We start from the raw sequence: 14,248 nt of genomic DNA on the forward strand, positions 1-14,248 counted from the left end.
AGATAATATCCTAACTCATTTCTGGTTCTTTTATGAGCCAAAACTTAATAATAGTTATATTAATATCTTGTATGCAGTAAACACATTTTTCACACCGTAACAGTAATAAAATCATTTTTAAAAGCCTGTTTTTTTTTTTTATAATTTTATAATTTGCATGTAGAATCTATACAATACATAATATTGGCAGCTCATATAAAATGATGTATGTACAGTATATCACTCTACGTTAATTTGAATTATTATCAAAACTAATAATAGACAAGGAAAAACTACACTACGAAATTGTGTTTATGTTAATAGATTCATAAATGGGCTCGGAGTAATAAAATATAATATTTTGTATATTTGGTACCTTCTTCCACATTTTTCTCTTAATATATCTTCTTTAATTCACAATACAGTATTTATTTTGGTCATTCAAGAAATTGTCCCTTTTCTTAACCTACCTGGTTCAGCATCATATCTGATCTCAATCAAAAAGATCAACAGTTTCTATTATAAATTCTAAAGAAATGATATGCACAGATAATAATTTCACCTCTTTCGTAATATTAATGGCGATGAAATTTACTAAAATTATATCACTCATCACAGGCATATGCTAGTGTTTATTGTTTAAAATATAGATTTCATATTCAAATATTAAAAATTCAACAATTATTGACAAAACATAATATTTTTTTAAATACATAGCATTACTATTACCCAACAATACAATAATGATTATCAAGAGACTACATTGAGACTAACATGACCTGTCACTTTAGCCTATTTTAACTACGATACGGTAAATACACACGAAACGATCTAACTGGAATCTCATTTAAATCACAGAGTATTTAGAATAATCTTTTTATTTTTTTATTTTTTATTTATTTTTATTTTTTTTATTGTTTTCTTAAGTTATATATTTATATTATCCGTACTCCTGTGTCTTTGTCTTTTTCACCTCTTTTACATATTGTGTATGCTTACATTCGAATTGCTCATAGTCTGGCTATGACCTACACAAACCCGTATATATTGCCAACTAATGTAATCATTGACCACCAATTCTGGCCCATGTGTGACGGCTGCTGATTTTCGGTGCCAGTCTGAACGAATTGTTATTAAAAACAATCCATTGCGTGCGCGTCGTTGCGTTGCATTCTGCATGGAAATGTAGAACAGGAGGTCCAAAAGGATGATGGCAAAGATAGTCTGTCATATCAGTGGTTACGGTATGCTCTTACAGAATACCTTAGAGAGAAAAAAAAAACGCAGTGACTATTTTTACGACGAGTCGTGAAGATAGCTCCCAATGCTATTCTTATGACGATCGCTAGCGCATGCGCGATAGCGTCCATCGTCGCAGAGAGAAAATAAACAGGTCTTGAACTGAACGAACCACGACACTAATTTCTAGTCTAGGCCTATTTCTAGGCCCAGAAAAATTAATTTGTTCAATCAACTTGCTTTTATATCTGATTTTTGTAAAATATAATATGCAATAAGAAAGTATAATACATACACAAGTATGGAAGTACACGCCATCGTGTCAAAATTCAATATTTTGACAATAATTAATTATGTATGAATTAGGTAAACGCACGCACGTCATCTTCACTACCATTACATGTGTTGCACCTATAATAACGTCTATGTATAGCATCTACCCTGTAAAAGTGCACCCACAACATTCCTGAAGCTGGCGTGCAAAAATGTGTCTGCTTCACCTTCAAGAGTACCGTGGAAACTTGTTTGTGGGAAATTAACGATTCTTTCTGATATTTTTATAGTAATAGTCCTAGCAACTAGTACAGGTAATAGACCTCATCAGAGTGATTCTCCGGATAAGTAAAGAAAGCCCGAAACGGCCATTAACATCATGTTAATAAAAAAGTATGTTATCCCATGGTGTATTTTAAACATTAATCAAAATGTGTATCATGGAAATAAAAAAGACATAGGAATTTTACAAAAACTTGTTGACTACCGTACTGGGAACCTTTTTGGGGAACGTTAATCTATCTTCCTTTCACTGGGGCGGCGCTAGCGGGGGCACAGAGGTTTAAATGACTTCCCCTCCCCCCTCGGTCTGGGACATTCAGGCCTCCTGTCAGGGAATTTCCAGCAGGGCCGTTGGAGAAAAATCAAATCTCGAGCGCTGAAATTACATGTCTCACTAAGCTGTCAGTAGGGATTAAAAACTGTTTAGTTATATGCCGAGGTACAGTATTGTATACTACTAAGATCGTATGGGTTGCAGTGGGGGTGCCAGCTCTTCCCCGACTGGGGGATGGTACGGTACCTTTGACAGAATAAAAATTCCACAATTAACACAAAATTTTACAAATTTTGTCGGGGAATTCCTAGCGCCATCCTGCATCATCATATCACAGTATATTTTATTTTTATTTATACATAAGTCTATATGTATTTATAAATATGATCAGAACATTATGGTAAATGGAAATGCATCAAACAAGAAAATAATCGTATTAAAAAACAAATGGCATGTTAATTTCATAAATCTCCATTTTATTAAGCATTTTAAACATGGTCAAATAATAGGGACGCAACAAACGATGACAATAGTGTCTCAAACCAATCGACTTACATTTTCCCAGTCTGTAAAAGAAAATAACACCAATTACTAAACTGTAATATTAGTAATCAAATAAAAATAATTGGTAATACAATTCCAGGAATACCTGCCATGAGTGAGGATTCCAGGTGGATTCGCGTTCACAAGATTGAACATGAAAACAATTTTGTAGGCTTCTGAGCCCTTAGGAGAGGCCTATATAGTTTTGGGCTAAACAAGCCCTAGGCTACACACACTAATTATTTTTTCATGTTTAATTTTTGTTTTACAAAATTGAAATTCATTTTCATTCTGCCACCCCACACCAGGGAGCTGTGATAAACAAGTATGAATGTAGGCATACAAACAATATGTACGCTATTCCTAGTATACCCCGCTTGCATCTACCAAGCCTGTGTGGCCTTTCTCTGGACCTAGAAAAAGGCCTAGGCTAGAATTAGCGTCGCGGTTCGCTCAGTTCAAGCGATCGTCGTAAGAATAGCATTGGGAGCTATTTTCATGACGGCTGATAGCAAAGGTGGTCTGTCATACCATGGTTATGCGTTTACAGAACACCTTAGAGAGAGAGAAAAAAAACACTCCCTGTTTGTATTCTTGCTTTCAAGTTTACTCTGCAAGTACATACCTTTAGATGGAGAAGCAAGCAGGAGCAAGAAAGCCAAAGCCAACATTTTCCAATTTCCAAACACGTAAAAAATAGTCACAGCGGAAAAAAAAATCCAACGTAATTATTATAGAAAAAAGTCAATTACTAATGTAAAAATAACTATTAATTTAATTTATTAGTTCAATATCATGATCTCAAAGTCAAATTCATGAGTAATTGCCTTGTTAACAAAAGTGACGTCTATTGACACTTAAATCAATATGTCTGAAATAAAAAGGCTATACAAAACTTCGAATGCAGAAGGTGTCGTGTCTCCGTGTTGTTAAGTAATCTGAATGAAAACCTACGCATTTTCGTAATATCAAGGAAACCTTTTATATAACTGACAGTTGAAAGCACTACAGTAACCAGGTATCATAGTAGAGCTTTCCCAGAGAAGGCACTGTGTTTGGAAATTGGAAAATGTTGGCTTTGGCTTTCTTGCTCCTGATTGCTTCTCCATCTAAAGGTATGTACTTGCACAGTAAACTTGAAAGAAAGAATACAAACAGGGAGTGTTTTTTTTTCTCTCTCTAAGGTGTTCTGTAAACGCATAACCACTGGTATGACAGACCACCTTTGCTATCAGCCGTCATGAAAATAGCTCCCAATGCTATTCTTACGACGATCGCTTGAACTGAGCCTGTCTCTTATACACATCTGTGTTGGCATTTTGTCTAGCCTATCCTAATAACAAAAATGAAAAATAAAAGAAAGCAGAGACAAATGAAATTAAAAAGAAAGGGAAAAAAGTGTGATTTAAGGCTCTGCCTAAAAACAGAGAGCGAGGAAGTCTCCTGAAAGTAAATAGGAAGTTCATTCCAGAGCTTAGAAGCCGCAACCCGAAAAGACCTCTCTCCGAATTTCAAGTGGCACCGTGGAGTAAAAAGTGTATTTTGGCTAGTGGTAGATCGCAGATTTCTGGAACACTCAGATACGACGGGGAGGAATTATGAAGGCACTTGTATGTGTGAACAAGAATTTTGAAAACAATACGCTGTTTAACAGGTAGCCAATGGAGAGTTTTAAGGGTAGGGGTGATGTGCTGTCCTTTTGGGTAGTTCATAAATGATCCCGTTACAATAATCAATTCTAGATGTTACAAGAGAATGTAACAGCTTTAATGTAGCATCTACATTCAGAAAGCGTCTAATCTGTTTGGTGTTTCGGATGTAGTACAAACGGTACAGATTTACATTATGTTGCCTACATGATGTTTCAATGACATAGTGGAGTCAAACGTCACGCCAACAATACGAACTACAACGGATGGAAATATAATAGTAGCATCACCAACTCGAACACTTAATGCATTTGGCAAGATTATACGACAGCGCGAGTGGATATAGTGCGTTAGTCTTGGTTAGGTTGAAACACAGCATATTACTGGACATCATCTAAACATGCTTTCATTGACCTCACTGTTTAACATAGGGACTCAGGTTTAAAAGCGATGTAAACTTGCGTATCATCCGCATACATGTGATATTTACATGCATGTTTAGAAATAAATTCACCAAGAGAACGAATTTAAAGCAGTAAAAGGATGGGTCCTAAGGTCGAGCCTTGAGGAACTCCACGGGTAAGATATTCAGGGTTTGATAATAGAGACGAAATGCGAACAGATTGTCGTCTAGATGATAGGTATGAACGGAACCACGTTAAAGCCAAACCCGAAATGCCTAGGCCTACATTTTCAAGTCTACAAAGGAGGATATGATAGTCGATTGTGTCAAATGCAGCTGAAAGATCAAGGTAAACTGCAAGGACACACAGGCCCTTGTCTATACCTGTCTCTTATACACATCTAGATGTGTATAAGAGCCAGTCGTTGAAATACCTACAAGATTCTGTTATTTTATTATGTTTATAATGATATAGATCAGGCCTACAAAAATGTACCTGTAATTGCTGTCTCTTAATGTAAAAATAACTATTAATTTAATTTATTAGTTCAATATCATGATCTCAAAGTCAAATTTATGAGTAATTGCCTTGTTAACAAAAGTGACGTCTATTGACACTTAAATCAATATGTCTGAAATATAAAGGCTATACAAAACTACGAATGCAGAAGGTGTCGTGTCTCCGTGTTGTTAAGTAATCTGAATGAAAACCTACGCATTCTCGTAAAATCAAGAAAATCTTTTATATAACTTTTGACAGTTGAAAGCACTACAGTAACCAAGTATCATAGTAGAGCTTTCCCAGAGAAGGCACTGTGTTGAGAAATTGGAAACTGTTTTCTTTGGCTTTCTTGCTCCTGATTGTTTCTCCATCTAAAGGTATGTACAGTAAACTTGAAAGAAAGAATACAAACAGGGAGTGTTTTTTTTCTCTCTCTCTAAGGTGTTCTCTAAACGCATAACCACTGGTATGACAGACCACCTTTGCTATCAGCCGAAGAGATTCCAATAAGTGATATGACAATTCAAACTCTTTTAATGTTGTTTGAGAAAAAAAAACCATCCTAAATCATATCAATCCACCAATAATTTCATATTTGGTGAATTTTTATAGTGTTATATACCGGTAACCATTTAAACATGAAAAAGAATTTTCCGCTTAAAATGATAAAAATGACTTTTGAAAAACTCTCTGTTATTTTACTTAGAAGAAAAACTTAATACTTCATGCAGTATTTACCTATTATTAACCAAATTAGATAGTAACATACGAAATGACATTATTGAAACATTTTTTAAATAAATGACACTAAATTTGAGCCAAAAACGTTCAAAAAAGCATTTATAGAACCAATTCGATAGTTAGGATTACCGGTGATTTTGACGTCAGTATTTCTAAAAAGGCCTAAGCTTTACGTTAATACCAATGTAGCTACTAATACCGTGCATATAGGAAATTATTTAAATACTTCCACACCCCGCCCCATCCCCCCCCCCCCCCTCCTAAAAAAAAAAACCCCCGTTTTTTTCCGTTTTTTTTTTTATTGAATTTAGCTCTCTACGATAAAATGATTTGCACACAATTGGACTATGTGGTGCCCAATGTAAAAACAATACACTCGAAATGGAGAGGGGGGTGATGGGAACGCGCCAAGGTGAAGTGTTGGGCTCGATGATTAAGTGTAGGTGTTTAGCACGCAAAATAAGCTGAGCGTGATCTTTGTTTTTTTTTTTTTTAATATTTCCTCTGGAGAGGAGATACTGATTGGGTGGACGAGACAGAGGGGTGGGCGACTTTTTATTTATTCGGGTGGAAAAAAAAAGATCACAGAAGTAATTGAGAATCTAGAAGGAAATGAACGATTGAATTGTGAATTGGTGTGTAACTGGGGCTTTGACGGTTCGTCAGGCCACAGTGAGTCGGATACTGGATGACAGCAGCATATTGTGGACTAATCTTCGTTCATTTGCAATTAGGGTTCAAAGACAGTATTTTATGGCAAAACTCGGTGCCTTCTTCGTCAAGATTTTGCCGACATATTCACCTTCAATTTAATAAAGAAACGACAGAGCTCTCCAAGTGAGAGCCTAAATCTGTTCAAAACGAGATCAACAATTTGCAATGAAAATAACTTTAGATAGTAACTATGAACTGGCAGGAGATGAAAACTGAGAAGGCAACTTCCAAATAAACTACGATTTGCATTCGAAATGCTTATCCACATTGCCTAGAGAATGCCAATAAAATAGTGTCGTGTATTTCATTTGCTACAGTAATGAGTAAGCTAACTTTGCCGATATGAAGAAAAAAGTACATGATAGAATAGCACTCAAAGTAGAACATGACATCTTCACTGACAAATGAAAGAATTTTATTTTAATTTTGAAAGTAGGAGAAAAGACCCCTACAATGCCTGGGAGAATTTGAGTTCATTTGAAGTCAAATAATGATTTTGATAATAAATCATTATGTATGGTTCAAATATCGGTCTGCAGAAGCTTACCAATATAATAATGTATTAATGTTATATTTATATAGCGCATATTGCACATTGCCCCTATGCGCTTTACAGAGAAATAATATAGGCCACTGAGAAAAAAGCAAATAACAATAAAATAATAACAATAAAATAAAATAAAAATAATCATAATAGCAATAATAACAACGAGACTAAACTACTCCTATTCCTTAAACTAATTAATGGTTGGCCGTTGACTTCGAGGAGCTCATCCGCCCTTTGTTCTTGCTGCGGGGTGACCATAAACACCCTCCCCTCAGCAGCCACTAAGACATATTTGAGAGGGTTGTCAGTTTAGTCGCCGACGCTTCGACCGGATGGAGTTTAATGTCGTACCCAGGACGTCCCTAACTACATAATATGTAACATAACATTAAAACTGATATATGTAAAACCTATATTATATGTTTTACATATATCAGTTTTAATGTTATTTCAGATCAAAGGTTATTTAAAGTCAAATACTCGAAACATGATATAATGAACTGGTACATGTAGTTAGCGAAAAAAAGTTTCCCATGTTCATGGCATTTGCTCGAATAAGCTCGAAAATTCAAAATAATCGCCATATTTCTTTTCAATAATCATAGTTACGGCAGAAATTACAAACAAATGTGTTTAAAACATTTAGAGAGCTTGACGAAAGTGAATGTTGTTGTCTCAAGCTTAGTGCAACACCTTACATCCAATAATTTATTCGACCCATTCCAATCTGCGTATCGCAAATTATACAGTAGGCTACGGAGGCAGCAATATTGAAAGTCCATGATGATATTATGTATAGACAAGGGCCTGTGTGTCCTTGCAGTTTACCTTGATCTTTCAGCTGCATTTGACACAATCGACTATCATATCCTCCTTTGTAGGCCTAGGCATTTCGGGTTTGGCTTTAACGTGGTTCCGTTCATACCTATCATCTAGACGACAATCTGTTCGCATTTCGTCTCTATTATCAAACCCTGAATATCTTACCCGTGGAGTTCCTCAAGGCTCGACCTTAGGACCCATCCTTTTACTGCTTTAAATTCGTCCTCTTGGTGAAGTTATTTCTAAACATGCATGTAAATATCACATGTATGCGGATGATACGCATGAAAGCATGTTTAGATGATGTCCAGTAATATGCTGTGTTTCAACCTAACCAAGACTGACGCACATACATCCACTCGCGCTGTCGTATAATCTTGCCAAATGCATTAAGTGTTCGAGTTGGTGATGCTACTATTATATTTCCATCCGTTGTAGTTCGTATTGTTGGCGTGACGTTTGACTCCACTATGTCATTGAAACATCATGTAGGCAACATAATGTAAATCTGTACCGTTTGTACTACATCCGAAACACCAAACAGATTAGACGCTTTCTGAATGTAGATGCTACATTAAAGCTGTTACATTCTCTTGTAACATCTAGAATTGATTATTGTAACGGGATCATTTATGAACTACCCAAAAGGACAGCACATCACCCCTACCCTTAAAACTCTCCATTGGCTACCTGTTAAACAGCGTATTGTTTTCAAAATTCTTGTTCACACATACAAGTGCCTTCATAATTCCTCCCCGTCGTATCTGAGTGTTCCAGAAATCTGCGATCTACCACTAGACAAAATACACTTTTTACTCCACGGTGCCACTTGAAATTCGGAGAGAGGTCTTTTCGGGTTGCGGCTTCTAAGCTCTGGAATGAACTTCCTATTTACTTTCAGGAGACTTCCTCGCTCTCTGTTTTTAGGCAGAGCCTTAAATCACACTTTTTTCCCTTTCTTTTTAATTTCATTTGTCTCTGCTTTCTTTTATTTTTCATTTTTGTTATTAGGATAGGCTAGACAAAATGCCAACACTATTCGAGCACCTGTGAGTCATGTACATGCTAACAACTGCTTGTCAAATCGCAGGTGAACGGTGCGATAGTGTTGATTCCTTCTGCATTAGTCTGTTTCGGTTGTTTATTTTAGTTTGGTTCGCCTAGGTGACCCTCTTGAATAGATTTTATTTTCTGTTTTTCTGTTCAGCGCACAGAGACCATGTATTATGCGCTATATATAAATCTCCAACCATTACCATTCTAGAAATTGTACCTCCATTACATGCCCCTATAATATGCAAATTAGCTTAATTGTACAAATAAGGTGGGAAAATATTATATAGGGCATATTGACAACCACTGGTTGTAGAAAAGTATTTCTTTTTTCAGAATATTCAGTATATGTATATTTCTATTTCTTCCAATGAGATATATTTTTCTAAAATGACGTAATTTTTGACACATAATATACTCCTCCTAGAACCTTGGATTTTTAACACCTCCCAGACCTTTAGAAATTGACTCTCCCACTGTCTTGGTGTTCGCACCCTCATAGATCAATTGCTTAAAATGTCATGCTTCTCTCACAAAGTGCACGGTTTGCCATTTTTTTTTTCTTTTTTCTTTTTTGGACTTAGATCCTACATTCGAAGAAAATGATTACATTTGTGGGCGAAGACGTCATGCTTTGCTGTTACATTTGTGGGCGTTGTTGTTACATTTGTGGGCGCTGGTTGTTAAATTTGTGTGCATTATTACATTTGTGGGTGGTGTGTTGTTACATTTGTGGTTGTTATTACATTTAATGGAGTTTTCACATTTGTGGGTTCAACAGGGGACAACATATTCGAAATAGATTAGTAGCTCTAATTTCAATATATGCATTTAAATTTTAAAATATAGTGGCAAACGGATGTGGGGCACATGCCCTCGTGCTCCTAGATCTCACTAGATTCATTATCATCACTACCCTTATAGTCGAAATGAAGGGCATACAAATTTCTCATGATATTTATTTAGAATTTTCGGCACTCATAGAGATTTAAATAATCTGTGTGATACCATAGAAAATAAAACTTTAAAACATTGTCCACACCCATCTCAGCTACATAATGGTTGGGGCTAAGGAGCAAACATGGCCGGAAAACATCACCATCATAGTCAAAATGAGGTGCCAACACATTTTTCATGATCTTTTATTATGATTTTTTTGGCAGTCATAGAGGTCTAATTCTAATTAATCACTGTAATGCACCATAGATAATAAAACTTAATTATTTTTGATGAATTGCCGAAAACCAATCTTATCTTTACACGCATTTTTTATTTTGTATCATACTTCTCAAATTATAATAAAGGCACGTGCACTCAAGTCGTGTATAGGTCATTTCTGATATTTGTATGGAGAGTTAGACCAGTATCTTACTATAACTAGGTGTATCTGGCTGTACAGGGCTCTCTCGTTAAAACCTGGGTCATTTATGCAGTTCATTTCAAAAATGTTCAGGCATCTTTTGACTTTTGAAATCACATTGCCGCCAAAAAGTAAGGAAACCAACCCCCATTAAAAAATATGTGGGAGACGTGTCCCCCTGCTCCTCCCACCATGGGCGCAGGTGATGGTGGGAGGACCAGGGGGACTTATGATAAGAAAAACACTGGTCCACTGTGCGGCGTCTCAATGCCTAACGCTCATAGGGAGCAAAGTTGGATTCGTTTGTAAAATACAGCCAGCCTAAAATGGTCTTTTTTTCATTTCTGATTATTGTATTGTAACGCACAGTACTAACTAATTACTATATGGAACAATTAAAGCTCTGTTACAAGTCTCATTGAGGTTTCTAGAGTAAAGTTAATAATATTCCAATATGTAGGTATATATTTCAATGACGTTACTGACAAAAAACAGAACCCAAAACATTTTATTGTCAATTAGCATTCATATAATATTTGCATTCATTCTTAGATTTCGTAAACAATTAATCTTGCAGCAATATGTCATAATTATTATGTGATCAATAAACGGAAAATATTTTTTTTTAAATCTTATAGTCAAATCAGCAATTCACTTTCTGTCAGTGTCAAAAGTGTATGGAACTCTGCCGTCGAGTCATTCGGTACATCATTCATCAGTTAGAGGTTTGTCAGATTGTGTACAAATTTGTTTACGTCAAATTATTGACTGTTCTTCATTAGCTTACGATGAAAACAGACGGATATGTGACGTATTCGCCAGCAAAGATGGATATGAACAAAGCGCCCTGGTGTTTACAACGAGTGTATTGCTATACCAAGTTTCGAGAACGTATCTGGATTGTACAGATGTGAAGCAAAGGCTAAGTTGTAAAAGTGGAGTTTATCAAATAAAACCATGCTCATCGTGTGACGCGTTTTTTGCTTATTGTGACATGGACACTGATGGTAAAGCGTGGACAGTAAGTTTTGAAATACGTTAATTATTATAGATAAATTAATTATTCGTTGAGAGCAAGTAATTACATTGTAACATAGGCCTATATATATATATATATTATTATTATTATAATTATTATTATTATTTTTATTTTTATTCTTATAATGATCACTACCCTACCTTATAATGATTTACCTTCATCTGTACAATTTGATTTGCCCGATTATAAACATGTTAATGGTGGAGGAGGCCTATAGTTTATCCGTAATGGAATTTTATTTATAGCGCGTTTGTTTGTTTGTTTTGGTTTTTTTTTTTATTTTTTTTTTGTGTTTTTTTATTTTTTTTTAGTATACAATTACAGGTACATTTTTGTAGGCCTGATCTATATCATTATAAACATAATAAAATAACAGAATCTTGTAGGTATTTCAACGACGAAAAGATGGCTCTGTAGATTTCAACGAAAATTGGCAAAATTATGCGTGTGGTTTTGGTAATCTGAGTGGTGAGTTTTGGCTCGGGAACAAAAGAATCTACGAAATTATGTCGTCAGCGACGTATGAGTTTCGGATAGATATGATAGATAGAGATAACGGTCGTGCTTATTACGCCACTTACGAGTCAATTAAGATTGGAAATGAAGCTGAAAACTACAGACTGAAATTGGGAGGCTACATCAACGCTACGTCTACTGCTGGTAAGAACCATAGAACAGTCAACTAATATTAATAATTTGATAAATCTTGAATATTATGTTAATAGCTGGTCACGTGGCTAACACAAAATTCGAGTTGCAGCAGGAACTTGTGCCACCAAAATAATTGGCTAAACATAGATTTTCACCAGTTTTTAAACGGTTGGTTAAAACAAACGTCACAAAAGAAACACTGCCCCTAAAAAACACGGTTGTAAATAGAAAATAGAAAGAAAATCAATGTGATATGCCACTTTTCATAAGCTGCTTTAACGGCAAGACGGGATATTTTTCTATTTGTAGATTGACTGTTCCGAGGGCCTTTGGCTTTCTCAGACTGGATGCTCTTTATGGGTCCCGGTCGCCAATTCTATTGTTGGATTTTCTAGTATTTTCATTAAAAGAAACTCATTCGTTATAATCTCATATGACATTTTCCATTATGGAAATATAGGGTGTACACTCCTTTAAATACTTACTTTTATTTACTTTTTTATTAGTAGTCAGCAGGCTTGGACTGAAATTGTAGGATCATAATTAAACCTGATTACTTTATTTTAGGTTCTAATAAAAATAATGTTTAGGCTCATGGCATTCGCTACTGGATGAGTTTAGATAGATTCTCTGAAGTTGATTCGGCGACTGGAAGTTGGGAACACAAAGGGTCGCCTCCTGGGCTTTTTACGGGACCTTTCGGGACACCTAGATGTCCGGGGCCTTGCTCACCACCAGACAAGAGCGCATATGGTTGCGCAATTGTGGACACTTGAACATTTCTCTAAGTATGAGTTTCGAAAGGGTTTTCTACATCATGAAATTCAATATGAATATTTGATATTATCAATTAGGCCTATATGATATTGTGCCCAATTAATCACCATTTGAGGACGTCGGCCTACTGGATATGCACTTTACAATAACAGTTAATACGTTAGGTTGGGAAAAACATCATTCACGTATAATATATGAAACAAAATTTGTTCCATCGTGATTCAATGTTAAATGATTAGCCGAAAGAATTTTAAAAGTGTTTAACTCTTCAATATTTTGTGATGATTTTCAGTTGAAGCTCTTGATGACGCACAGAACATGGAATTTTATACAAATGATCGGGATACTGCCAATTGTGGTGCGTATTTTAAGAGTGGTTGGTGGTTCAGCGCATGTTTTCGTTCAAATTTAAATGGTGAATATGGATCACAATACATAATCTGGGATGCCACAAAAAGTAACCGTCTTTTAAAATTTTCAGAAATGAAAATTCGAAGAATTGGCTGAGGAGAACATTTTACACACTGTTATTCTGTCTCGGCTGGTGTATTGCATGCTTTTGAATTACAATTTGTTAGCTGCCTTTGAATAGCTTTTCTGCCATTTAAGTATAACATTAGAGAAACATTGTATTTTGTATTGAATATTTGCCGATTTTACGACAATAGTAAAAGACAACGTAATATTTTACGACTGCTTGTTATGAAAATAAGAATTGATAATGAAAAACAAATAGCCTAGCCAAATATTCATTTCTGACGACATACCCTCCTGATGTACTGTTTGTTAGCTGCCTACTTAGAGGTGCGATAAAAAAAAAACACACTTACGAAATTAAAATAATTAACAAATTAGACACACGTTTTGCAGAAAAAATAACTCTAAAAATTAATTTCATAAGTAACAAAAATGATAATAATATTGATGATCAAGCTGTTTTGGCAGCATAGTTGGTCACCCATCAAACACAAAACGTTCTTATTACGTTCGCGAACGTTGTGGTTAGGTATGTCACAAAATAACGTTCACACAGCGTTGTAAAAACGTGCAAACGTTGTGAAATTAGGTTATAAGTACGTACATATGGTTGTACAAAATAACGCTTTATCACCAAACTGTAACGTTATTATAGCGTCCTTAGAACGTAATATTGTTAGCAAGGCATAGGGCGATGACGGCAGTTTCTGCGTCAGGCAGCCAGGGTGGTTGCATTTTCGGTAGTTATGTTGGTGACGGCAGCAGCGAAGACGATAATTATATATTTAATATAAACATACAATGTTACAATTGAATATATTTAATCTTTTGGTGTATCAAAACTTTATGTTATGATTGTGGATATAGAATTATGTTTAAATACAGTATGTACAATTTGCTTGAATTGAAACCAGCATAGAGGA

At 35.4% G+C, this 14,248-nt stretch overlaps 1 protein-coding gene across 1 annotated transcript; it reads left to right on the forward strand.

Annotated features, from left to right (window-relative positions):
* Positions 1-4,873: 4,873 nt before the first annotated feature.
* On the forward strand, positions 4,874-13,548 carry LOC117118291 (fibrinogen C domain-containing protein 1-like). Its single transcript, XM_033262851.1, has 4 exons — positions 4,874-4,991; positions 11,164-11,402; positions 11,807-12,080; positions 13,141-13,548. The coding sequence occupies exons 1-4, from the start codon at positions 4,874-4,876 to the stop codon at positions 13,353-13,355; spliced, it is 846 nt and encodes a 281-aa protein (XP_033118742.1). The 3' UTR covers positions 13,356-13,548.
* The last annotated feature ends 700 nt before the right edge of the window (positions 13,549-14,248 follow it).

The sequence above is a fragment of the Anneissia japonica genome, unplaced genomic scaffold (genome assembly GCF_011630105.1).
Source record: "Anneissia japonica isolate Jap-2015-1 unplaced genomic scaffold, ASM1163010v1 scaffold288296_len194742_cov168, whole genome shotgun sequence".
NCBI lineage: Eukaryota > Metazoa > Echinodermata > Crinoidea > Comatulida > Comatulidae > Anneissia > Anneissia japonica.